Source organism: Cricetulus griseus, chromosome 3, assembly GCF_003668045.3.
Source record: "Cricetulus griseus strain 17A/GY chromosome 3, alternate assembly CriGri-PICRH-1.0, whole genome shotgun sequence".
NCBI classification, from domain to species: domain Eukaryota; kingdom Metazoa; phylum Chordata; class Mammalia; order Rodentia; family Cricetidae; genus Cricetulus; species Cricetulus griseus.
In genome coordinates this window covers 97,676,806-97,703,633 of record NC_048596.1, presented here as the reverse complement: position 1 = coordinate 97,703,633, position 26,828 = coordinate 97,676,806, and the positions used below count along the sequence as shown (strand labels likewise).

The 26,828-nt window shown below is 44.3% G+C and overlaps 1 protein-coding gene across 4 annotated transcripts in view; it reads left to right on the top strand.

Annotated features, from left to right (window-relative positions):
• Positions 1–26,828, top strand: part of Clpb (caseinolytic mitochondrial matrix peptidase chaperone subunit B) — a 124,317-nt gene that overhangs the window by 17,395 nt on the left and 80,094 nt on the right. For all 4 annotated transcript variants that reach the window (XM_027407843.2, XM_027407840.2, XM_027407844.1 and 1 more), the window contains exon 3: positions 9,705–9,791. In XM_027407843.2, the coding sequence (XP_027263644.1) occupies positions 9,705–9,791 (87 nt within the window). The remainder of the gene's footprint in view (positions 1–9,704; positions 9,792–26,828) is intronic.

Here is a 26,828-nt window from a genome sequence, read left to right as displayed (position 1 = left end):
AGACACTGCTTATTATATATGTGAAATCGGTGGTAGTGAGGAGACAGGTAGTCTGGGGCCTTTCTCATGCTGAGGCCAGAAGAGTTTTGGGTTTTTGTTGTTGTTGTTTTAGGGGAGAAGCCTCTAAGAAATGGAACTAACCCTACTATGGTCCTAGACTATAGATGAGGTCTCACTAGAGGCTTTTCCTTTATGGTCCTGTCACACAGCTGGGTATGCTGTCCCATGCTGTGTGCAGAAAGAACAGGCCCTGTGCCTTGGGAAGTACAGAGTAAGGGCTACAGTTCCAAGCTGTCACCCACTGCTTCGGCATCTGAAGTCTGTGTGTGAGATGGACTGACTTGTCTAATTCTCAGAACCAAATGGATCATAAATGTCAAATACCTAAGGCTCAGCAATCAGCACAAGAAAGATGAGCCATTGGACTCCATTATTTGAGTCCATTATTTGGGCCTTTAATCCTAGCTACTAGGACACTGAGGCAGGATGATTACAAATTCAGGCCTACCTGGAATGCAGAGTGAGTTCATAGGCAGCTTGGACACCTATTTGAAGTTAAAAAGGGTTGGGCACATGGCTGAACAATTTAGTTTAACAATTTTGTTAAAGGATGTGGGTTTAGTTCCCATCACCCACATCAGGCAGCTCACAACCACCTGTAACTTGAGTTCTTGTCTGGCCATGTGAACTCAAACACTTTTACCACCACCCCCCCAGAGAGAGAGGGGGTGGAGAGAGGGGAAAGAGAGAAAAATATTAGAAACCTTGCTGGGGCTATAGCTCAGTGATAGAGTGCTTACTGGGCATGCAGGAGGCCCAGAGTTCAGTCTCCGGTACTGATAAAACAAAAACTGCATTCAAGAGTTTACCAGATATGATGAGCCAACATGTTGTTATTGTTGCTGTCCTATACAGACATCTCAAAGGACCCATGATAATTAATGCATTATTTGGGGTTGGAGGACCAGTCCATTACCCTTCTCCACGCTCACACTGAGCACTCTCACATGGGCAAGGTCTATGTCTGGCCCATTGCAGGCCCTCAATCACAGCTCAGAGGATGGCTTTGAGAAGCTGTTTCCTGAGTTCTGCTATCCCCTGTGAGTGGGGCCAGGTTTTATGGTCAGCTTTGCCCAGTCTGTTCCTCACTGAAAATCTTATGTGGACCTACATGTAGCTTGACCATTGTGGTTGAACTGCCAGTCCAGTTTAAAGAGTTGGACCCACTACTGTTTCTCATTGTTGAATTATGACAAACTTCCTGGCAAGCAGCCAGCTGCCCGGCTGCCCCGCTGCCCTGTGCTGCAGCCCAGAGTCCTGCTTTTGGGCCAGTAGGTGGCGCTCATAACCCTTTCCCACACCTCAGCTGCCTGGACCAAGTCGTCACTAAGGCTGACAGGCTGTAGCCCTGGACCAAGGTGTGACATGAGGGTGTACTGGGTCACTCCTGTCCCTTACTTGTATTTTCATGTTTCATTCCATCTCAGCCAGGCACATCTCCCTGGGAATGCAGAGGTGTTTGCTTTAGGGGATCCCAGGAGATTATTAGAGGAATCCTTGCTTCTGCCCATCCCCTCTGGCAGAAGACCTCTGCATCCAGAAAGCCCTTCCTATCACACTGTTGCCCTGACCTTCACTCACATGGCACTCGCTGTTTGCCAAGTATGTGTCTGTCCAGCAGCTGCCTTGAAGGCCTGGATAAGCACCCACTCAGAGTCTTGTAATCATCAGTCCCCAGGAAGAGTTTGTGCAGTGGTGAATGATCATAGAGAAGTGCCTCAAAGCTCAGTGGGAAACAGAAACTGGCTTTACTCTGCAAAAAATGCCAATATTATAAAGATCACTGAAAGGGTAAAGAACTACTCTAGATGAAACGACAAAGACACACAGTGTTTGGTCTTGATATTGATTCTGTCTTACATCTGCATCACAGGGCTAGGATGCTATGGGAACTTTTAGGATAATTGGAGACATTTGAACACAGGTAGAATATGAGGCAAAATTATGGGGTAAAATGCTCAAACTGTTGAATCAGTTGGTTCCTGGATCCTCCGTGGGTCCCCCAATCTACAGATGCTGAAGCCCTTTATATATTATGTCATAGTATTTACATAAAACCTCAAATATATATATATATATATATATATATATATATATATATATATTCTTGTATAATTAAATCATCTCCAGATTACTTATATATGATTTGGTGTAAATGGTTGTCATACTCTATATTGTTTAGGAAATAATGACAACAGAAGTGTCTGTATAATATGTTCAATATAGATTCAGGGTTTCTTTTTATTTTATTTTGGGGGGGGGGGGGGTTGAGGCAGGGTTTCTCTGTGGCTTTGAAGGCTATCCTGGCACTAGCTCTTGTAGACCAGGCTGGTCTCGAACTCACAGAGATCCGCCTGCCTCTGCCTCCCTCGTGCTAGGATTAAAGGTGTGTGCCACCAACGCCGACTCTTTTTTTTTTTCCTTTCTTTCTTTCTTTCTTTCTTTCTTTTTTTCCTGCTTTTGAGTATTTTTGATTTGCACTCCGTTGATCTTCTGCCACATTGAGACTTTGGCCATTATGGTTAGTGGTTCTGTAGAAGTCTGTCCTTGTTATAAGAAATACATGCTGATATATTTGGAGATAAGGGGCATAATGTATGAAATTCATTCTCATGTGGGGAAATAAAATGTATTAGAAATGGGAACTTAATGAATCAAAGTATAAAGTGAATACATGTGAAGGATCTATGAAGGGGTTTTTGTAACTGGTTTCTAAGTTTTATCAATTTAACAATAGCAGTTCTGTGTACATTAATATATAACAGGTATTTGTAAAGAATAGGACAAAATGGAGCTGGAGGTTAAAAGCACTGGCTGCTCTTCCAGAGGTCCTGAGTTCAATTCCCAGCAACCATATGGTGGCTGACAGTTGTCTGTAATGAGATGTGGTGCACTCTTCTGCATATAAGCAGGCAGAACACTTATATAAATAAATAAATCTTTAAGAAAGAAAAGAAAAAAAATAGGACAAAGAATGGCTACCCAGCATTGGGCTTTATTTTTAGACTATTGAGTGTCTTCACCATTTGCCTTTTAACATGCAGAACAATTATGGTAGCAGCAGTTACAGTTTTAGAAACATCTAGAAACATTGTGTACATTCACATAGATGATCTCCTTTGGTCATATTGGCACTCTTGTTAGGTGGTTCTGGCAGGGTGATGAGGTAAGAGGAACAAGGTTGTGAGAGGTTAGCTGGACCTGCCTAAGGGCACACAGACTGGCAGAGACAGAGACAGGCTCCTTTCTGGGTCAGTCTTTTACAAGTGAGGCTTTGTGAACCTGCTTATCTGTGTGTTTAAAGATTGGACTGTTGATTCTTCAGGGCATTCATTGGTTCCAAATGAATGAAGCTAACTATAGTAGGAAAGAAGCAGGGATAAAGTGTGCAGATTCACTTCATCTAAGTTGTGGGTGCTATCCACATGCCAGTTTCTGTTCTCTCTAGCTGTTCATTAGTTTTCCTGAGACTAGCCACATGTAACATTGATGGGCACTGGAAGCAAGGGCACATGGAGGGCTTCCTAGAGGAGGGCCTTAACTGAGCTTCAGAAGCTTGTGCTCACATAGCCAATGTCAAAGAAGCCTAAAAGGCCCTGTGCCTGTCCAGTCAGAGCACCAGGCCCTTGCCTTGAAATCTATAGACCTAGGCTGGGATCCAAGAACAGCCTTTGCTGCCCTCCCCCCACCCCCCAATCTCTGGCTGGCTGGGAGATAAGGCACAGATGGAGGCTGCCTGGGGCTTCTAGCCCCAGGCGCCTTGCCTCTGCTCAGACAGAGGGCCTGGTGCTGTTATTACTGTAAACAGGGCCTTCTGGGCGGCTCCAGCCAGAATCCTGTTGCCTAGATAGTGATCATGATTGGGTCTGCATGGCTCAGTGCTTCCAGGCTTCTGATGCAGGTGGGACAGGGCTCCCCACTCTTCAGCCCCTCCCGGGCTGCAGCTGAGGGCCAATTCCTGCAAAGGATCCGGAAATCAGTTGGAACAATGCATGATTGAAGTTCACTGGCCGCTTTGTATTGATTGGTCATAAAGAAAAAGGAAGAAAAGTGAAGTGGTATCTCCTTTTCCTGTGAAGAGCTAGTTAGTCAGAATGACTTACACCTGCCTCTGCCTGCCTAGGACTTCTTCCCTCCTGCAAGCATCAAGCCTCGGGAATTGTCTTGTATTTGGAAGTCTTACAGTGTCAGGTCTGCTAGGAATCCACTTCTCAGTTTTCATTTTATAGTTTAGATATATTTATCTTTATATGTGTGATTGTTCTGCCTGTGTACATGTATGTGCACTGTGTGTGCGCCCAGTGCTCATGGAGGTCAGAAGAAAAAGTTGAATTCTCCGGAACTGGAGTTACGGGTGGTTTGGAGCCACTGCTTGGGTTCTGGGAACCAAACCCAGGTCCCCTGCAAGAACAACATATGTTTGCCCTTAACAGCTGAGCCCTCTCTCCAGCTGCAGATGCTGTTCATATTTAAAATAAGATTTTAGCAGTAATTGGTACCTTAGAGATGTCATTCAATTCTGTTTTCCTGTAGAGAAAAATAAGGCCCAGAGAGGTAGATTTATCCCAAGCACCATATCAAGTACCTGACAGAGCCATGCTTTGAAGCCATGACTTGAACCATGACCATCAGACCTCCAGGCCATGTCCCCAAATGTCCCCATCTGCTCCTGAGTCTGAGATGCCTCTCATGTATTTATGCATAGGAGCCTAAGTACTTTGAAAAGGACTTACACCACAAGTCTTCCACCACAAGACAGAAGTATTGGTGGCAGATTGGTATTTGCAGGTACTAAAGAGAACTCCCATGTGCCAACTGCCAGAGCAGGAATGTGAGGGGTGGGGGTAAAGACAGGTCATTTCTGGAATATGCTGGTGACTGAGGAAGTCAGACAAAACAGTAGATTAGCACAAGGGACTTGGAGGCAACAGACCATTTTAAGAAAACTTTAAAGGATGAAAACTAATTTGGTCAAGGAAAAACAGTAATACTGTGATCACTACTGTGAAAACAACAGTAGAACTTGAAATTGTAAGGAGTGTCCCAAGCAGAAAGTGAAAGTTGACCTGCCTCCTCTCCCCCTCCCTAGCAGAAGTGATCATGTCACCTCTTGGTTTTTGGCCTGCGGCCTCTCCTACATCCCTGGTTACTAGAGGAGACTTTGTTTTTTCCTTCATGGCTCTTAGGCTCAGCTACTGACTGCCCTTGCTTGGGAATTGTAGGCTGTTTGATGGTTTTGAGACAGGGTTTCTCTCTGTGTAGCCCTAGCTGTCCTTGAACTCACTCTGTAGATCAGCCTGGCCTCAAACTCAGAGATTGTGTGTCTCTGCCTCCCAAGTACTGGAATTAAAGGCGTGCGCCACCACTGCCTACAGTGGCAGTTTAAACCCTGTGGAAGTTTATTTTCCATCCACAGATACATTTGGGTACTTGCTGTTTTCCTATGCCATCCTGATTTACTTAGGACATCAGGTGTGGAAGCAGGGACCCTCACCCACTGAGCCATTTCTTCCTGCCCCTCCGTCTATCACTAATGTAAAATGGGCAGTGATGTTAATAGCATAAGCACAGTGCTTTATTATATGCCAAGTGTTTTAGCCATCATAAATTATCTCTTGATGACACCCCTATGTGTGACATGCAATAAAGCTGGTGGGACCTTTTTTCCCCTTGAGACAAGATCCTGTTATATAGCCCTGGCTAGCCTTGAACTCATGGCACTCCTCCTGCCTCAGCCTTCTGATCATAGACATGCACCACCATACCCGCATTCTGTCCATTGTCTGACATATAAAGATAGAGAGCAGGAGCTATTTTGGGGAAGGAACAGAGAAACCAAATCACACATTTATCGGTTGCCCCTTCCTCTGTGAGTGGCAGCAGCTGTATCTGAACTGAGTCTCTTCTACCTTATATACCCTGGGAATTGTGCAAGAGCTTGGATTCAACTCCAGATACCTGCTACTACCCAGTTAGGTTCATTAGGTAGGGCTGGCCACAGGTCTAGAGTGAGCCCAGGAGAACCTGCTGTGCCCACCCCCTCCCCAGCACAACCCAGGTTACTCTGCCCTGACTGGCAGCCAGCATTACACATTCTACTCATCATCTCAGGGATGATGGAATCCTAACCTTTACGGAGACACCGTGCTCTGTCACAAGCATTGCTCTTTTTAAAAGAGATTAATTCACTTGCCGCATTTTGTCCATTGGTGAAAATCACAGGGGAGAGCAAGGGTGGCTTTCTCTGGCCTCAGAGGCCCTTTCAGCCACTCTCAGCAGGCAGTCATCACCCCACCCCACCCCCAGCTGGCTCAGGACTTTGAAATAAGTGCCTGCTGGGCATTCACTTGTGAAGCAACAAAATGAAATAGGAAGATCTAGTTTACGAAGTCCTAACTTGGGCTGCTCTGCACTGGGGGGAAGCAGCGGAGACCAGTGCTCTCCCCACCCCTGACTCAGTACTCCAAGAGGGAAAGTTGTCTGTGGTTAGGTTTGCTGTGGTGCTGGTGAGGTTATCTGTGGCTCTACCTCAGAAACCCACGGTGTGGCATGTCTCTCAGTCCTGACAACCACCTTGCATGAGAGCGGTCAGCATCCTCTCCTTCACATCAGGTGAATGCAGAGCCTGAATCTAGACACCAGGACCCTTGCTCTCTTCCACTACACCCTGACTCAAGAATGCAAAGAATGATGCTCAGTTGGGAGTTGGGCTTGGGAGCTGGTCTCACTGCGGTTTACCTTCTGTGGCTGAGGGGGTTTGCAGAGCCCTTCTCTGCCGTAGGTCCTCACTGACCTCACTGAAGCTCAGTGAGAGGCTATGACTGCTTAGGATAGTAGGTGGCAGAGATTAGAGCTAGACTAGACATGGGGCTTCTGGCTCTTCCCTGTATTGTTTTGTTGTTACTGTTTGAGACAATGTTTTACTATGTATCTCAGGCTTGCCTTGAACTTGCTGCATATTCCAGAAATGACCTGGCCTTAAAATTGTTTCACTAAAATGATAGCAAGTCAAAAGGACACACACACACACACACACACACACACACACACACACACACACACACACACACACACACACACACACACACACCAAGAGTGTCTTCTCCTAAAAACTAACCACAAATCTTCACAGAAAAGACAGCCCCATATATTTGTTCATCATCACAAGTTAAAAACAGCAATATATTCTGCTTACTCCTTAGACCTATAATCCCGGCATGCAGGAGGCTGAGATAGGAGGTTCATGACTCAAGGCCAGCCTGGGCTGCTTAGCAAGTTCAAGGCTGGTAAAAGCAACATAGTAAAACTTGTTTCAAAAAGAACAAACAAAAACAAAGCCTATATTGCCAAGTGTTGCAAGAAGAGGGTGCACAGAACACCCCTCCTGCTGGTACAAAGGTCCACAGAGCAGTTGTTATCCTGCCAGATGCTGGCACTGTTTATTCACATCACATACGTGTATGCCCTATGACCCAGAGGCCCCATTCCCATAGGGCCCAGAAAACATGGGACAGGATGTCCATTGAGCATTGTTTTTGGTGACTACCTGGGTGTGGTTATTCCTGGGGGAGGGCAGAGAAGAGTGTGATGAATTATTCTGGTCCCCTGTCCCTGTTGTCTCCATTTTATGGCCATGGATATTAAAGCAGCTAAGAACCCTTATACATTATTTGTGTGGGAGGAGGGGGGGATCTCCTCTTGAGCAAACCATGTGGTGTCATCAAAACATTTGGCTCTGAAGCTAAGAGTGTAGATGAAGTATCGATCCTCACTGTGATTCTGAAGGAGGCTTCAGTCCAGATAGGATAGAAGGTCAGGACCAAATGGAGAAAGTCCTCTGCCCTTTGCTCATATGGGCATCTGCCTAGTGGATGGACCATGTTTGTATGTGTGTGTTTTTAAAGAAGGACTTGCTACATTCCAGGCTGGCCTGGAACTCATTATGTGGTCCAGCTGGCCTTGAACTCATGGAGAACCTCCTGCCTAGGCCTGAGGATTATAGGCATGAGCCACCATGCCTGACTGAATTGAATTCTTGATTTTGTCTTCCTTAAGTGGGACCACAGTCTTTGATTTCCTGCCTAGGTCCTCGGTCCTCATAGGGCAGACCCCATGTCTTGCTCACATCTAGAGTCTAGCACAGGACTTTTCCATTGGTTGGCTGAAATCAGTTTAGTCTTCACCTTTTGTGTTATATGAAGAGGGTTACTGTCTGGAGGTAGGCTGATGAGGTGAGGAGAATCCATTAATGAAGGGACCAACCCCCACCCCCACACAAACACACCTGTTTTGGCAGCCATGACAGGCTAACACTTGCCTGTCTGACCTTGCTAGGGATGCCTTGGTCAGACGTCCACCTCGTGGCAAGGAACCAATCAGAAGTTAGCTACTGGGTATGCTTTACAAACAAGTGCACAGCATAGCAACCACCCTGGGAGGGCCTATGGGCCATAACAACCAGTTGACCAATCAACACAGGGCAGGTTGTCCAAGCCTGGAGGCGCACCAGTCCTGAGCTTGTGCGTGACCCTAGACACTCCCCTTACACTGCCCTATAAGATCCCTGTCTCGTGGGGTCTTTTCCCCAGCCATCCGCCATGGTGGGTGGATGAAAGATCCAAGCTAATGGGGTTAGCTCATTAAACAACTGCAATAAAAGATTCGTTGCTTTTGCATCGAAATGGGCCTCTTGGTGATTTTGGGGTCCAGAATTTGGGCACAACATTACCAACCTGCCATGTGACCTTTTACAAGTCATTTTCCCTCCTGTTTCCTTGTCCATTATAAGAGTTTATTATCTGCTCAGGAACAAAAAGTTCCAAGAGGGCAGGCCAGGCTCTACAAGGTGTTAAAACATGGCGTTGTTCATCTGTCCCTGTCTGCCCTCTGTTATAGGGACCAGGACCCAGAATTCGGATTTACAATGATGTACTTTAGACCTTGGGTTTGTTGGTTTACTTGACAGTCGATGGACTCCTATATGCTAGGCACCTAGCATGTAGATCCCTAGGTGTGCATGGGTTCTAGTGAGAACCTAACATAGCATTTCTGAAATTCTTTCCATCTTTCTTTGGGTTGAAGGATTTGTATTTTCCAAACAGCCATGATAAAATAAATACAGTTGAGGAATGTGATCTTTTTGTGAACAGGTAACTACCTGTATAAGCCTGTTAGGTCTTGTGCTGTGCTAAATACAGGGAAGTTAAGGGAGAGGGTGTGGTTACCAAGTGTTTATCACATGACCTGGACTCAGACTTTTGACATGGCAGAGGGCCTGAGGTTTTTGGCCCAAGGAAGTAGGAATATCATCATATCACTATTAAGATAGAGAAGGCAAACTCCTTTTCAAAAGGCTTGAGAAGATGACAGAAGGGAGCTGGGAATGAGAAGGGCAAGGGACGACTCTGGTGAGGGGAGTAATGATCTTAGGCTGGAATTGGGGATTAGAACTCAAAGGACTCTGTCTCCAGAACTATCCAGCCTATCCATACTTGTGTTTTTCTGTTATTTTTGACATAGTTCTCTCACTATGTTTTCCAGGCTGGCGTTGCACTAACTAAATGTCCTAGGTATTTTTCTGTGATTATTTCCACTCCTGTCCATGGTAAGCCAAGCCCTGAAAATATTCTTCTGTATCTTATCAGGCTGTTGTCAGAAGGTGCAGATGTCAACGCAAGACATAAACTTGGCTGGACAGCATTGATGGTGGCAGCCATCAGCCGAAATGACAGGTAAGAATCTCCTTCCATCCAGGGCCCCCTGAGACAAGTCTCTTCAGACTGTCTCTGGCTGCTTGCCCACCCTTGCTGCCCCTGCTGTCTCCTTCAGAGGCAGGAAGGCTGAGGCAGGCAGTCCAAGTTGTGGGACTACACCCAGGGTATGGGCCTACATAGTAGACGTGGAGAGCCGCGTGTAGTTTCGGATCACAGCCGTGCCGTTCATTGGCTTTGTGACCTTAGGCAAGTCACTGGTGTTATCATAGCAGCCACATGTTTAAGAGCAGATTATAAATAGGTGTGTGTGTGTGTGTGTGTGTGTGTTTACCATATTAAGAATATGCCCCTTCAGTTACTGCCCCTATTGAGAACTCTTTGGAGGATCTGGAGACTTCCATCCCTTCCTCCTGTTGGTGGCTGTGATATTTTCTCACCTACTCTCCCCTTCATTCAAGGTTATAACTATCATATAAAGATAAAAAAATAAAATAAAATAGGAACTGGAGAGCTAGCTCAGTCACTAAAGTGCTTCAGGACCTAAGTTTGGAGCCAAGTATATCTGTGTAACCCAGTACTGTGAGGATTGCAGGGACAGAGACAAATGAATCCCAGAGACTCTTTGGCCAGCCACTCTGAGTCAATGAATTCTAGGTTTGATAAGATGAGGACCCTGCCTCAAAAAGTCGGGTGGATTAGGCTGGGGATGGTGGCATAGATCTTAAATCCCACCATTTAGGAGGCAGATGCTTTTGAATCTCTGAATTTGAGGCTAGCCTGGACTACATAGCTAGTGCTAGGCTAGCCAGGGCTATATAATGAGACCCTGTCTCAGAACTTTAATAAATAAATCAGTGAACCTAACATATGCCTCTTGCCTACACACAGGCATGTGCACATGCACAGCCACATGTACACACATAACTCACACCAGAAGTATCATGGGTAACTATTTGTAACTCTTCTTTGGATGGGGAGGGCCAAGACAGGGTTTCTCTGTGAAGCCCTAGCTGTCCTGGAACTCACTCTGGAGACCAGGCTGGCCTCAAACTCTGCCTCTGCCTCCTGAGTGCTGAATTAAAGGCGTGTGCCACCACGCCTGACCTTATTTGCATTTCATAGCCACCCCACAAAATATGTATTGTTATATTCATTTTGCAGTTGAGAAAGTTGAAGCTCAGAGGGAAAAAGTGTTTTACCTAAAATCACGAAGGCAGGCTAACCCAGCACACACAGTTTGCAGTGTGTCAGCACTCCAGCCCAAGTTGTTGTGGTTTCTACCCCAGGGTCTCTAGAAGTCTGGTGGGATGAGGTGTGAGTCATTCCAGCTGTAACTATGAAAGAAGTTGTGCAAAAACAACCAAATGTTTTTAGACTTTTTCATCCAGTGCTGGAGATTGAACCTAGGGCTTTAGGCATGTGCGGCAAGCACTTTAGCATTGAGACACGCCAGCTTCTGTAGGGATGCTTTCAGATAAGTATTGGACCCTTTAGTAGCAGCTACTCAAGCTTGTAGTTGGAAGCACTGACCTTAATTCTCCGGTCAAGCAGGTTTTTAAGGCTCTTATTGCTACTAGTTCTGGCCACTATGGAAGAATCTGAAATGTGGAGAAAAGCCACAAAACTGAGATTTTCAAATTTTAGGTGATCTGCTTCAAATTACCTGGAGACATAGCTCTCCTTGGTATAGCTTTCTCTCTCTGCTCTTATCATGCACTTGGTCTCAGTCACTCAGTTTCCTTATTTGCCATCTTTAGCCCCAAGCATTTATTCCTTAAAGATTATATATATATATATATATATATATATATAATATATATAATATATATATATTATATATATATATATATATTTTTTTTTTTTTTGATGGTATAGCCCAGTGGTAGACTGCTTGCCTGGCATGCCTGAAGCCCTGGGTTCAATCTCGAGCACCACAAAAGTAAAAAGAAGAAACAATATATACTTTGCTTTTGAGAGAATCCAGTGATTCTGTGTTTCTCTCCATGAGACATTATTTTTTATAAACATTCAGTAAATGTGTATTCTTGGACTTCACTAATCTTTGAAGAACCAAACCTTGGAGATTGGGACTGGAGAGATAGCTGAGTGGTTAAGAGCACTGGCTATTCTTCCAGAGGGCCCAGGTTCAATTCCCAGCTCAAAACTATCTGTAACTCTGGGTATTGACACCCTCATAGAAACATATGCAGGCAAAACACCAATGTACATGAAATAAAAATAAACACAGTCTTTAAAAACTTGGGGTGTTCATAACTTAATGTGGAAAAGAAGATCAAGTAAAGAGAATAGAAGGACAGTCGGTGATTTCGGTGCAGGGTCTGCGGGCTGTGAGGTGGATGGGTGAAGGGATCTGTCTGGAAACAGATGGCTTGCTGTTTCTTATGAGACAAATTTTTTAAAAAATGTGTCTGCTACAGGTTACAAATGGTGAGTTATTACTCTCTGGTGCCCAAGTACACGTTATCTCTTTATGCGCAAGCACACATGTTATCTCACACGTTATTTTCCACCACTGATTCTACACCCAACTATCCATTGTCTTGCCCAGTTTGCAAGTTTTTCCGTATGTGGGGAAGAGCCAGTGGTGGTGAAGCAGATGGTGTGTTTCTTCTGTGTGTGGTATTTTCAGAGTTGGGACTAAATAGGAAATAGCATTCTTCTTAAAAAACACTCTCAATTAGTGACCAGATAGCTAGAGGATGTGCTTTTGGGGACACTGCTCTCTGAGTTTAATGAGGTGCTGGTTTAACTGATTACTTTGTCCTTCTCCAGGGGCATTAGCAAATCAGTGATGCCTATTGAGCAAAATGAGTGTTGGCTTTTACTTACTTGACTTCTAAGACTATTACTAGTTGGTTTTGGGTTTTTTGTTTATCTTTGTAATCATTTTCCTATACATATATATTATGTTTGTTATACATTGGGCATATCCTTGAACTCTCCCTTTCTTTTGTTTTTTAACTAATGCTGGAAATTGAAGATAGGGTCTCATATAGCGTGGAATAACTTGGAACTCCTTGTCCTCCTGCCGTAGCCTCTTGACTGTTGGGATTCAGGTGTGTGTCACCATGCCCAGTCTAACTACTGGCATTTTGTTTTTTAAATATGAGTGAGTAAGAAAGTTATATACAGTGTATACATACATGTGCAGGTGCACTCCTTGATGTATGTATTAATGGAAACAAGAAGTCAATGTTGGGCCAGGCAGTGATAGTGCACACCTTTAATCTCAGCACTCAAGAGGCTCAAGACAGGTGGATCTCTGAGTTTGAGGTCAGCCTGGTCTACATGAGTTCCAGGACAGCCAGGGCTACACAGATAAACCCTGTCTCCAAAGAAAGAAAAGAAAAGAAAAAAAGAAATCAGTGTTGGGTATCTCTCTATATCACTCTCCATTGTATTTTTTGAGATGCATTCTGTCACTGAACTTGCTGATTTGACTGACTGGCTAACAAGCCCCTGGACCCATCTGCCTCTGCTTACCTCCAGCACTGGAATTGTAGACATGGAGCCATACCTAGCTTTTACATGGATACTCAGATCCACACTCAGGCCTCATGCTTGCACAACAAGCACTTTACCCACTGAGCCACCCAGCCTCCTCTTTCTTCCATTATCCAACTTTTTATTGAAAATAGCACACTTGTCTGGTTATGTTTATTAATATCACAAAAATTTGGGGTTCCTACTTTTTGTCATGTAGTTGAAATAATATCAATGATAAACAGATCTCTGTCACATAGAATTCTTTGGACAAAGATATTAAGGGAAAGCAAAGAGGCACTGCCCCTTCATTCAAGGTTGACAACAGAGGACTTCTGCTTCCTTTAGATGTTTGCAGCCTGTGGACCCAAAGAGAGCCCAGTTCACCCTCAGACATCAGCTTAACATGTTAAGTCCATACGGATCCATAATCACCTCAAATCTTTAAGGAGCTTAACTGCTCACCAGTTGGAATTTCTGAATGCATTTATTGTATTTAGTTTTGAATAGGAGATGCAATGTCATCATTGTAAATTTTATAAGTATGAATAGAAGCTTAATTTAAGATTTACTCCTTTGTTTTATTTATTTATAAAGAGGTTTTGAAGTGACTTAATTAATACAAATATATATCGAAGACTTAAAACTGGATCAAGATCAAAATAATATTTTTAGAAGGAAAGATTGAACCAGAGGCTTTCTTTTCTAAAAGTAGGTTGTTTGTGTAAAAATAATTTTGAGAAGAACATGGCAGTCTCCCGAATTCCTTCTATCTAGAGATTAGTTCTTGAGTCATAGTTAACGTAAGTGGGAGTTTGCTGTATTGACTGTAAATTAGGTAAGTTATGAAGCCAAATATCAATGCAGAGTTTCGGTTCTTCTGGAGAGAGGCGCTTTGTTCTGAAGTTCTTTTAAAACCCTTTAAACGCTCATGTGTCAGATGCTGATGCGCTGAGCCACATGAAGATTCAGAGAGTAAGCTATCACAAGCTTCGTCCTAAAACACATTACTTGAGGGAGTGGGAAAATGGTTTGGCCAGTAAAAATCTGGCTGCATAAGTAAGAAGACCCACATATAAAGCAGGACAGCGCACCTACCTGACTGAAATTCCAGCCCTGGTAAAGCAAAAATGGGCAGGTTGCCGGAGCTTGCTGTCCTGCCCTAGGGAGCTCCAGGGTCAATGAGTGATCCTCTTTCAAAAATAAGGTAGAGAGCATTGAAGAAGACATTCAACATCAGCCTCTAGCTTCCACACACAGAGTTTGACTGCTCATATCAAGGGCTTGAGTAATATAATAGTCATTGTCTTCAATAGCCAAAGACTTACTAACACTCTACTGGGACCATTCCTTAGTCAGCCCTAGTAACAGCTTGGGTAGAATATTAACAGTAGCAGTCACTGGTTTCTGAGCCCTTGATGAGCCTCCTGCCACAAGGCACTTGTTTAGCCTGAGTCCGGGTGCTCCATTCTGTGTTGCACTCTGACCCAGCCAAACTAAAGGCTAAGCCACACGGTCCTGGGATGATCACTTTGACTTAGAATAGCCTTCACCAGCTAGTGCAAATATATGGAGCTTTCAGTGAAATTCAATTAGTCTTTCTCTAAGAAGGAAAATAAATCCAATTTTACCAAACACGGACAGACGGTGGACAGCACTTTGATGTTACAACCTCTCAGTGATGCTTTACTTAGTCACAAGTTCATAAGCAAGAAGGCTTAATTACTTGGGAAAACACAGGATTAAAGCTAGACACAATGTCTGAGTATCCGCTGTCGAGCGACTTGATTCGAACCTGTGCACCCAGTTCGTGTGTGGTGGAAACTTTGATGTGTGGGATGACAAGCTGAAAGTCATGACCTGCTTCGAGAAGCTCCTTCAGATGGCAGTTGCAGGATATGTAGGCGGAGAGGCAGGGTCTGCCAGGCCTGTTTGCTCAACTTTGATGTCCAAGCAGCCACAGGCTCCACTATTTGCTCTTTCACTGGAGGATGGATTGGGAGCCTCCCACTTTCCCAGTGGACAATGGCCACCAATGGAGTGTGACGACTGTTGACCATTCCAGAAGCCTGGCGAACCAGAACAGGCTTTGGGAAGTGCAGAGCTGAGGGGCAGGGACTGTTTTTAAGACAGTCATTTCTCCAGATGTAGCTTTCCTTAAAGGCCTGGGGTGATGGGGAGCATGCAGTGGAGATAAAAATGGTCGTCTATTAGCAGACACCAAGTACAACTTGATCTTAAAGTCCAATAGGTCAAGGATATTTGAAAATTAAAAATTTAAGTCTTTCTTGTTCCCTTCATCAGAGTCTATGTGTAGAGAGAAATGATGTGGTTAAAAAAGAAAAAGAAAAAAAAAACATGGTTTAGATCATATTAGTTTCCGTTTCCTCAAAAAACAAGCTGTGAAAACATATGTCTGATAAGGGAGTAGTATTAGAATATATAAAGAACTTTTACAGTCAAAAGACAACTAAAATTTTTTAAAGTGGGCAAAAGACTTGAGATGTTTCATTTAAATAAGGAATAGATGAAAAATGTTCACATGAAAAGACACAACATTAGTCATTAGGGAAATAGAAATTAAAATTATATCGATATGCTGACAGTACTGGCCTGGCAAAGTTGTAAAAAGAATTGCCATGCATTGCTTATATGACATATAATGATATAGCCACATTGGAAAATACTTACAAAAGGAGAGCAAATATGTGCCATGTAGCACAGAAATACCAGCTCCTAGAGAAATAAGGTATTTAATGTCCTGGAGAAATAGGACTTCTGTGCAGATATCTGTAGCTGCTTTATTCATAGACCAACCAAAGCCTAGAAGTCACTCAATTAGTAGCGAATGGACAAATTGTGGTACTCCATACAATTGAATAATATTCTATAATTTAGTGGTTGAGGGCAAGGGAAACTGGTGTTTAAGAGCACATACTGCTCTTATAGAGGACCTCAGTTCATTCAGTTACCAGCATCCTCATCAGGCAGTCACAAACACCTCTAACACCAGCTCCAGATTGAACACCCTCTTCTGGACTCCACATGTATCTGCATGCCCCCACCCATACACACACACAAACACACACACACACACACACACACACACACACACACACACACACACAAATTGCATAACTCAAAATAAATCTTTTTTGGTTTAGGGTCTCTATGTAGGCCTAGCTGGCTTCAAATGAGATGTTTTCCTTTAAAGGTGTGCACCACCATGCCCCTGGCAATAAATCTAAATCCCAAGAGATCAAGGGCATTAGGGAGATGGTTCTGTCAGTAAGAGCGTTTGCTTGTACAAGTAATGAGTTCTAATTCCAACTACCCACAAACAACAACAACAACAACAACAGAAAACCTAGCCATGTATGCACATCCATATGACCTCCGTATTGAAGGGTTTGAGACACACTAAGATTCCTGGAGCTCACTAGCCAGCCATTCTAACTGCGATGCCACTTTCAGGTACCGTGAAAGACTTTGTCAAAAGGGAATTAAACAGAGAGCCACAGAGGATGACACCAAAGTCGTCCTCCAGTTTCTGCATGTACAGCCACAAGTCTGTCCACCTGCACGCACTGAGGGGGAAAGCAGGAGCTACTCATATATGCAACAAAAAAAGTTTCTTCAAAAGCCTTATGCTGTAGTAAAGTCAAACCAAAAGCCATCTATTGTAAAATTCCATTCAGGCCACATTCTGGGAAAGGTAGTTTTCTAAGGACAGAAATCAGATAAGTAGTTGGGTTTGGAAATGCAAAGGGTATAAAGGAACTTTTAGGATGAAAAATATTCACTATTCTGTATCTTTTGGTTAATTAGTTGGTTGGTTTTTCAAGGTTTCTTGAAAAAGGTAGCCCTGATTGTCCTGGAATTCACTATGTAGACCAGGCTGGCCTTGAACTCACAGAGACCCACCTGCCTCTGCCTTTAATTGGTGTGCCACCAATCCCCAGCTTAAGTCATACATCTTGAAAAGTTGTCCTCAGCTACAAAGCGAGGTTCAGAGGTGAAGACCTATCTGTTGGTGGTATCCAGCAATAGAATGCTGTGTTACAATGGTTAGTAGAGAATGAAGGTCAGTGATTTCATGAAGTATCGATACTGATGAATCATGAGAGTCACATTTGTCACAACATGTATTGGGTTTAAGACTCTTCCAATGAGGAGAAAGTCTGGCGTTGCCTTTCCCCCTCCATTCTTTGGCTCCTTACCCTTAGGCTGCCAGTCAGTGAGACCCCTAAATAGTGAGGCTGTTACTAGGAACCTGAAAGAGACCAGTGGTGTAGACATTCAGATTTGAGTCTTCTTGAGCCTGCCTGGTTTTGCAAGCTCCTGCCTCAGAGAAGGTGAGAGAGAGCAAGGACCCCAGCAGAACTGTTTGAAATTCCCCACAAGATCCTCCCTCCTCCTCCTGCCTTTGCCCACCCCCACCCCCAAGTGCACTTCATCAGCATCGGAAGGACTGGTTCCCGGCACTGCCTGCCCTGCTTGGCTGGCGTCCCTGAGGAACTGAGCTAATGAGTGGATAACACGCATTTGCCAAGGCCTTCCTGGATGTGGTACCTGGGCTTTGTTAATTTTCAAATGCTGCCATCCTTGGCTGATGACCATTTAATTCTCTTTCAGAGCAGTCATTTATTTTTAGCATTTGCTTATTTTCCCTCCACCTCACCCAAGGAAGAGAACCATTACGTCCTGTCTGTAAGAAACCAGCAGTCCCTGCCAGCATCCCATAGAGGAGGCTATATAGGCCTCTCCCTTGTGCACCCAGAGGCTCCACAGGTGGTCTTGGTGCCAGCAAGCCGGTGCTGAACTCTGGCACTTCCTTTGCTGCTACCTGAATCAGAGGTAGAGCAGGCAAGGCATCCCTGTCCTTATACTTTGGCAGGAAGAGGATCTGGTAGGATCTAGGACCAGGGAATGCTAAGGGAAGACTCTCAGCATTTCTATGGCTGAGATGCAGCACCATGACCAAAGCAATTTAGGGAGAAAAGGGCTTATTTGACTTACACTTCCTTATCATCATTGAAGGAAGTGAGGACAAGAACTCAAACAGGGCAGGAACCTGGAGGCAGAAGCTGTTACAGAGGCCATGGGGGAGTACTGCTTACTGGCTTGATTCCTCTGGCTTGCTCAGCCTACTTTCTTCCAGAACCTAGGCCCATCATCCCAGGAATGACATCATCCACAATGGGCTAGACCCTACGGCATCAATCACTAATTAAGAAAATGCCTTATAGGCATATCTTATGGGGGCATTTTCTTAATTGAGGGTCCCTTCTCTCAAATAACTTTCAAGTTTACTAAAAACTATTTCTGTCAAATTGACATAAAACTATGCAGTACAAAGACCTTAGTTATAAGCATTGGCCACCTTCCTCTCTGGCTGTGACCACCTTTCTAGCACAGGTATATCCAGTCTTCCTCCCTAGACATTTGAAGATGACAACAACATATTTCCATGCCCCAAGGCTAGATATCCCTAGCTAGTATGTAAACAGTTGTATGCTCTAGAGTCAGGTATCTGGGTTCAAATTCAAACTCTGCCTCTTACTCACTAGGTGCTTGGCTTTATGTAATTATTTTCCCAGCTGTAAAATCAGATAATAAGCAGGTCTACCTCAAAGCTGTGAGTTTTAAATGTAGAAATATACACAAAGTGTTTAGAACAGGGCCTGCCATATAGCAAGCTGTAGTGAGGTTAAATGCCTTCATTATTATTAAGAGCCTCCCCAGCAGGGCTTTCAGGTAAGCCTATCTTAGATGTGGTGGTAATAGTACCTGCCTCATCAGTAACTCTTAAGAATCAGTAGGGCTCTAGGATACTTTTTACACCCCCTTTCCCTCTAAGAAGATGAACCTATAACAGGGCATCCCTGACTAAGATTCCTTGATATGTAATCAGCCCTTGTCCCAGGTGGCCCTCTGCCCAATTCAGGACAGTGCTCAGTATTTCCCAGCAAGGAAGGGTGGGCAAGGGTGCTGGCCAAGTGCCTGGAATACCAGTGCCATGCCCCCAGAAAAGTATTCAGGGCTTGATGCTTCTCCACTGCTGCTGCTGTGGCTGATTATCTCTGAGTAACAAAGAATCATTTCTAATCCCATTTGGAATCGTTGTTCATGATAATCCTGTTTCGTAGTAATGATATTCCAATTGCAGCATGCTCCCGTTTCTAGTTTGGCAGATGCATGACTCGACCTCAGGCAACCCAAGACACTGCTCGATGGAAAACTGTGCCAGCTCATTTGCCTAACGTGACAGTATCAGTCCCTCCCCACTCTGCTTCAGTTCTGTATCCTGTCCTGGAGTTGTGTGTTCAGTGCTCTTTCTTCTGGAGAGTGTCAGTTGGGGCAGGGAGGCATTCAGTGCCGTCTGGTTTGGCTTCTGAGAAAGGCTGTTCATTCTGGGGACTGTGATATGGTCCAGACCCAGACCTCTTTTTTAAGAGACATCTTCCAGTGCATCTGTGCCATAAGCTACTGATCCGAATAGGGCTCCCAGGCTGGAGGGGCAGGGTTCTGAGTTAAATAAGGCCAGTGTGTTGACTTTCAGCAGTGTAACATCTACATGAGTAAAATATGGTGTGGGAAACAATATAATAAATGGTGGGCCGGGCGTTGGTGGCGCACGTCTTTAATCCTAGTAGTTGGGAGGCAGAGGTAGGTGGATCTCTGTGAGTTCGAGACCAGCCTGGTCTATAGAGTGAGTTCCAAGACTGGCTCCAAAACAATACAGAGAAACCCTGTCCGGAAGGAAAAAAAATGGTGAATGACCTGGTTGGTTGTTTATATAGGATTGGACATAAGACTACAGAGCCAGTAAAGTGATAAACTATGGGCTATGTTCTGTACATCACTGATTTCATTGAGGCCAATCAAATTGGCAGATTAAATGATGTGCAAAGACATACTGATAGGCTAGGTGAAAGAATATTATCTCAATGGTTTATAGCAAAGGTTAAATTGGTGCTGGTAAAAATTAATGTGGCCAAGGGTATATATAGCTCAGGGTTATAGTGTTTGTATGACATGTGTAAAACCTTAGATTCAATTCTCAGCACTGCAAAAAGAATCTGTGTGTGTGTGTGTGTGTGTGTGTGTGTGTGTGTGTGTGTGTGTGTGTGTGTGTGTGTGTAGGCTAAAGGTGTCTTCCTCTGTGGCTATAAACTTTGTTTTTTTGAGATACAGTCTCTCACTGAAACTGAAGCTCACCATTTGACTACATTGACTGGCCAGTAAGCACTAGGGATTTGCCTTTCTTTGCCTCATCTTCAGTACTAGTAGTACAGGCACATGCTACCACACTGGATTGGTTGTTTTATATGAATGATAAGGACTGAACTCAAGTGCTTAAGCTTGCACAGTGGCATTTTTCTGACTGATTGAGCCATCTCCCCAGCCCAAGAAATCTTTTTTTTTTTTTAAGATTTATTTGTATGTGTGTTGTTTTACCTGCATGTATACTAATACCCACAGAAGCAAGAGGGTATCAGATCCCCTGGAAGTAGAGTTACTGGCTATGATTGTTTGCGAATGGCCTCCCTAAGCTCCTATGTTTGAATAGTTGGTTTCCCATTGGTGGGACTATTTGGGAAGAATTAGGGAGGTGTGGCCTTGTTGGAGGAAGTGTGTCACTGGTGGGGGGGGGGACTGGCTTGAAATTTTAAAAGACTCAAGCCATTCCCATTGTGCCTCTCTGCCTCTTGCTTTTGGTTTTGAGATGTAAGCTCTCAGTTGTTCCTGCTGCTGTACTGTGGTGATATATTATTTATGATTTATTAAAACTTGCCTGAGGATTCAGAATGCAAAGTCAGCCACAAGCTGTAGAAGCCAGAAGCTAGGAGGTAGTAATACATACCTTCAATCCAAATTGACAAAAGCCACTGAGGCCTAAGGAATGTGCCTGAGTTTAGACCCAACCTGACCTGTGTTTTTGCATCTTGGCTTATTTAGTGTATACATTTGGCTCTTGGCGAGCCTCAGTTTATTCTTTTACAAAACAGTACTGCCCTTCTTTGCAAGTTACGTAGAGATCTGAACTAGTGATTCTGTGAGATGCCTAGTACACTGGTGTTTATAATGGATGGTTTCTGGTTTCATAGTAACTACACAGATGCTTATTATTGTCCTACGAGAAACTGCAACACATTTTCCACAGGTACTTTATTTGCTACCTTTCATTCAAAGAAAGCTTGCTCTGTCTCCCTGTACTTTGCCTTCCCAGTTCATATGCAGTGACGCAGGGCCTCTAGAGTTAGCACTTCAGTGCCTGTGGTCAGGCTGCTCAGCCTTGTGAACAGCCTTGTGACCAGGCTACTGAACGTTCCCCCTCTAGACTTTCCAGCCCAGCTCCCAAATTGACTTCTTGACTTGTTCACTGAGGTATGGGCTGGGTTGAAAATAGGTTACTCTGTCCTCTCCTGCCTGTGACACTTATTTCAATGGCCCTGTATGTGCTTTCGATGTGGGATGGGGAAGAGGAGGAGGACATGGAGTGAAGCTTGACATTGTGCAGGAATGACATGGACCTGGGATCATCAACTCCAGCTGCTCAGCAGCCGTCTTGTACACACCTGGCCCAGCACTGGCCCCAGCTCACACCACAGGCTTCTCTTCTCTCCCCTAAACAATGTGGGAACCACAAGCCACTGCAGCCACTGAAACCAGAAAGCAAGTCTTAACCCTGATCAATTTAAGTGCTCTCCCTCACTGGGGCCTGAAAGCAGCAGCTCACTGAGGTCAGAATGAGCCAACTTCCGACAAGCACTCCCACCTCTAATCTAATTACTGCCAAATCAACAAATTAATTAGCTGCGGCTCCAAAGGGAATTCCCTGAGTCCCAGGAACTGCCACTTGGGAACCACTCTCCCAGGCATGTCCTCAGTTTTGTCTAGGAATTGTTCACAAGCTGGGAAGGGCCTGGTAATTAGGAAAGTAAGATGCAGGTTTTCATAGCTAACCACCTGCAGCTTATTCAGACCTTCAGAAGGTTAGGCAGAACAGTCACTTTTCTTCCAAATTTCTCTTCATTTTCCATCAAATAAAATGAGTGTATTCCTTTCTCATTCATATATTCATGCACTCATTCAAAAAACAGAATCTTTGAAGTGCCTAGTACACTGGTTAGTGTGATACATGGTTACAGATTTCAAAGTAAAAATACACAAGATCTAAATGCTAGCACTGAGTTCAGGGCTGAGAAGAAGTTTTGAGACATGGCTCTTGTTCTATATTCTGGTGGGAAAGCAAATAAAAGTCAGAAGGCAACTGTGAATCATGAGGGCCACCTGGGTGCTGTGCAAAGAGAAAGGATGAAACCCCAATTTGGAGGTCAGAGGGCATCACTGAGTTCATGATGGTGCCAGTTGGTACCCCAAAGGTGAACGAGCACTTGCCAGTTGTAGCAGGAAACAGCAAAGTAATATCTTTGACCTTTGATATACTTCAGGGAGTCTACTGTTTGTTTATATTGTGTCTCTAATTCTTCAGTCCAAGAGATCAGACTTAGAAATTCTATAATTGAGGAGACTTCCATAAGGAATAACCTTTGCAGTAAATGGCCAAGCTCAGTGTATAAATAGAGGTGGGTACTCAGTCCCCCTTAAAAAGTCACATATCCATGTTGCTGTGTGTGTGTCAGCCTGACTGCATCATGTCCTAGCATGTGTCTACCACATTAGCTCCATCTCCAGGGATATACACTTGCTTCTGGACAACCCCCTACTGCTGCAAAACACTGAGACAAACAGACCTGTATTTCCCTTTATAGGCCTGTATGAAATTTTTCCTCTAGGAATACACACACACACACACACACACACACACACACACTCTCTCTCAGGAGCAGATGTGGCACAGGACGGGGCACTTTAATTTGATGAAGTGTTACAAAAGAAGCTTCCAGAACAGCATGGCTGCACTAGTCTATACCCTAGCAGTATATGAAGAATCCCAGATTCCCATGTCCTCACTGACACTTGGTATTTTTCAGCTTTCTAACTTAAAAAAAAAAATACTTTATTTAATGTGCATTGGGGTAAGGATACTAGGTCCCCTGGAACTAACTGGAGTTACAGACAGGTGTGAACTGCCATGTGGGTGCTAGGAATAGAACCCTGGTCCTCTGGAAGAACAGCCACTGCTCTTAACCACTGAGCCATCTCTCCAGCCCCCAGCTTTCTAACTTTTATCAATATATTGAGTTTAAAGAAGTGTCTCGTTGTTGCTTTAGTTTGTGTTTCTCTAGTACCAGATGAACTTGAGAACTATTACATGCTTCCTAATCTGTTCTCTTGTGTCTTCTTCTGGAAAGTGACTTCATATCCTTGCCCTGTTTTTTTGTCTCTTCCTCATTCATAGCTGGTCTGTTGAGATTTGCTACAGACTGATAGCTGAGTCGGTATGAGGAAGTGAGGGCTCTGTAGCACACCTCTCACACTATAGACATTCTCTGCTTCTTCGAATAGGTAAGGGAAGTAGGGGTTGATCTCTAGCTTTGAGATAGGAAGATCTTTCTATAGACCACCAGAGGCCAGACCCTGAGCTGCCTGAGAGAAATGCTGATAACCCAAAGCCAGTAAGGACTGTTTGAGTAGTTCCTTTAAATAGAGATGAAAGGTTAGAGAAAACTCAGTTGAATTGAATGGTGTCCTCTGCCTCCTTTAGGCAAGTGATTAAGATCCAGTATAGGCCATTTCTTGTTTGATAGTAGCTACTTATATTCAAGGCAGTGGTGGCTGAGCTTAGGCCTGCAACCTGGCAGCCAGCATGAACAGAGGAGAGGTCCCAGTTACCCTTTGGTAGACCCTACCTGCCACTGGGCTGTCAGCTTTTGTCCTTACTGTTCATACTAACTGACCCACTCTCTCCCTGTGCTCACTTCTCCTCCCACTCTTGCTTTGGATCAGGGAGTTTCTTCCCCTGTAGCAGAAAAGAAGCAGAGATCGCTTCCTTCCCAGCATCCCTTCATTGCTGTGAACTTCTTGACAATTCTTGTATATGACTTACAGCTAAGCTGGTACTCAGCAGCATTGTGATTGCTTTCTCAAGCCTGGCTCACCCCCTAGCCTGTCTGTGTTGCTTTACCAACAGTGCAGTATCTTTGGGCCTCCAAGCTAGAAGTGAATTGTTATCTAACCCAGGCTGGGCTGGCTTCTACAAGGAGGTACTAACTAAAGATTGGTGCTTAGGGCTCTGTGCTGGTGCTCTGTAAGGTGTGACCATTGCTGGAGAGAAATTCTCATAGCCATCTGGCAATGTGTTTGGAGCAATGGTTGGCACGAAACAGTCACATCCTTAAGGCCTATCTTCCCTCAATGGGGCTGCTGCCTTTTGAGTTTTATCAGAAACGAAGGGAATCATCTCAAGGTTGTAGATGAGTCACTATCTTGGATTGCTTACCCTCTTTAGTCTCCAAGTTTTTGAAGTGAATTGCCCATTTCTTTGATTGGGTTAGCAGCCCCAGGGCCAATTCCCAGCCACTCTCCTCTCCCCATCTTACCAGACCACTGTCTGCCCTCCAGGGCCAAGGGCAGCATACACGGTTGCTTGGACACGTCCTGCAGCCTGCAAATTGGACAGATGGAATCAATACTCATGAACCTGGAGAGGCCCAGGTAGCACTGTTAGTGACACTAGCTGCCTGGAGGGACAGCCTGCCATGAGAGGGGGTGTGATTGAATAGTGATTGGACACAGCAGCTGAGGATTAACCAAATTATGTCCCTTTGAATTTAGATTGACAAACCCTTCTCATTTGAACTTGAAAACATGTCAACTTGTGCAGACTGTAGAAGAGCTGCCTACTTAGTGTAGGGCTGTGCCAGCATACATCCTGGGAATGATCAGTTCAGGCCCAGATTCAAGTTATTGTTAGGATTGTGTCAACCATGAGAATAGGCTCATGTCTGTTCAGCTTCTTCCACATACCCGTAGGTACTATAGAGTTTACTTCCCTCGTAGTCTGCTGGGAAGCATTGCTATCTCTGTCATTCTGATAAGGAAGAGGAGGCTCAGTCAAGTGCCTTGTCCAAGATACCATCTGTAAATGACAGAACTCTAGGTCTCCATGCATGTTAGAAAGTGCCATACTGTCTACTCGTAAGCCTAATGACTTGTGTTCGTTCTATCCTTGGGTCCTACATAATAGAGAACTGACTCCAGAAAGTTGTTGTCTGGCTTCCATGTGATGCTGTGGCACGTACAGCTATACACACAAACACAAATAAAGAAATTTAATTTTTTAAATGGTTATTTCCTAATTTTGGAACTTGCTGCAACTATTAGTTAACATCCTATCCTACGAAGGAGTTTTCCCAGCCAGGGTGGCCTACTTGTAATCTTAGTACTCAGAAGGCAGAGGCAGTAGACACAGCAATTCTAGCAATTCTTGGCTATGTAGCAAGTCAAAGGCTAGCTTGGGCTTCAAAAGGCTTTGACTCAACCCTGTTAGCAGAGATGTGGGTAAGCCAGCCCTAAAGTTGTGAGCGTGGAAGAGATGTCCCCCATTCATGATCTGTCTTGTGGTAGCATGGACTGATGGGAGTGCCTTTCCCCCAGCCCATCAATGCCTGAAGCAGGTGGGAGGGCTGGCCCTGTGTTACCAGTTATAACACTCAGGAGAGCAGGCCCTGTACCTCTCTGGAGCAGCACAACAGAGCCATCCCTGTTAGCAAAGGTGTGGGTGAGCCAGCCCTGAAGTTGTAAGCATGGGAAAACTGTCTCCATTTCTCATCTGGGGGCAACTGTACAGCTGCCCAGGCCCAGAACCAGGGTTATGATTTGGCCCACCCCAACATCCACCTCATCTATGATCTGCTGTAGCATGTGAAGGAACCTGACCTGCTCCAGGATCTCCACAACACAGGGAAACAACAGGATATCCAAGAGTCCCAGTGAGACCCCAGCATTGACAGTGTAGTAGAAACCAGGGGCCTCAAACCAGACCAATGACTCTTTGCAAAGAACACTTGCAAGTAAAAATGTATGGACAAAGGGTTTACTGCATGACTCACTGTGTCACACATACTACAGCTTCCATGATGAGATTTTTAAATTTTCTCCCTTTTGAAATTTTTTCTTTTTTCTCTTAAATTTTGTTTTATTGGGGGGGGGTACAGGGGTAGAGGGTAGATGCAGAGGAATGGGGAAATGAATGAGATCAAAATATATAATATAAAAGACATATAGAATAAATTTTAAAAAGACCTTGTTTTTGTTGTTGTTTTTTTGAAACAGTATCTCACACTTACATACTAGCCTCAGATTTCTTGAAATCATCCTGCCTAAGCCTCCCCACTGTTGAGTTTACTGCCTTGTGCTATTGCTCCTGGCATTGTTTGTATCCTAGTGTAGCCTTGAACACACTATGTAGCTGAAGTCTGAGGATGACCTTGACTCTGGAGCCGCCAAGTGCTGGAATTAAATGTAGACTCATAGCATTTCATCTTATTTGATGGGTTGTTATAAATCTCATACAGACATAAAAATATTATAAGCACAACTTATCTGATAATGTCCTCACCCATCAGTGTGTGTACCTTC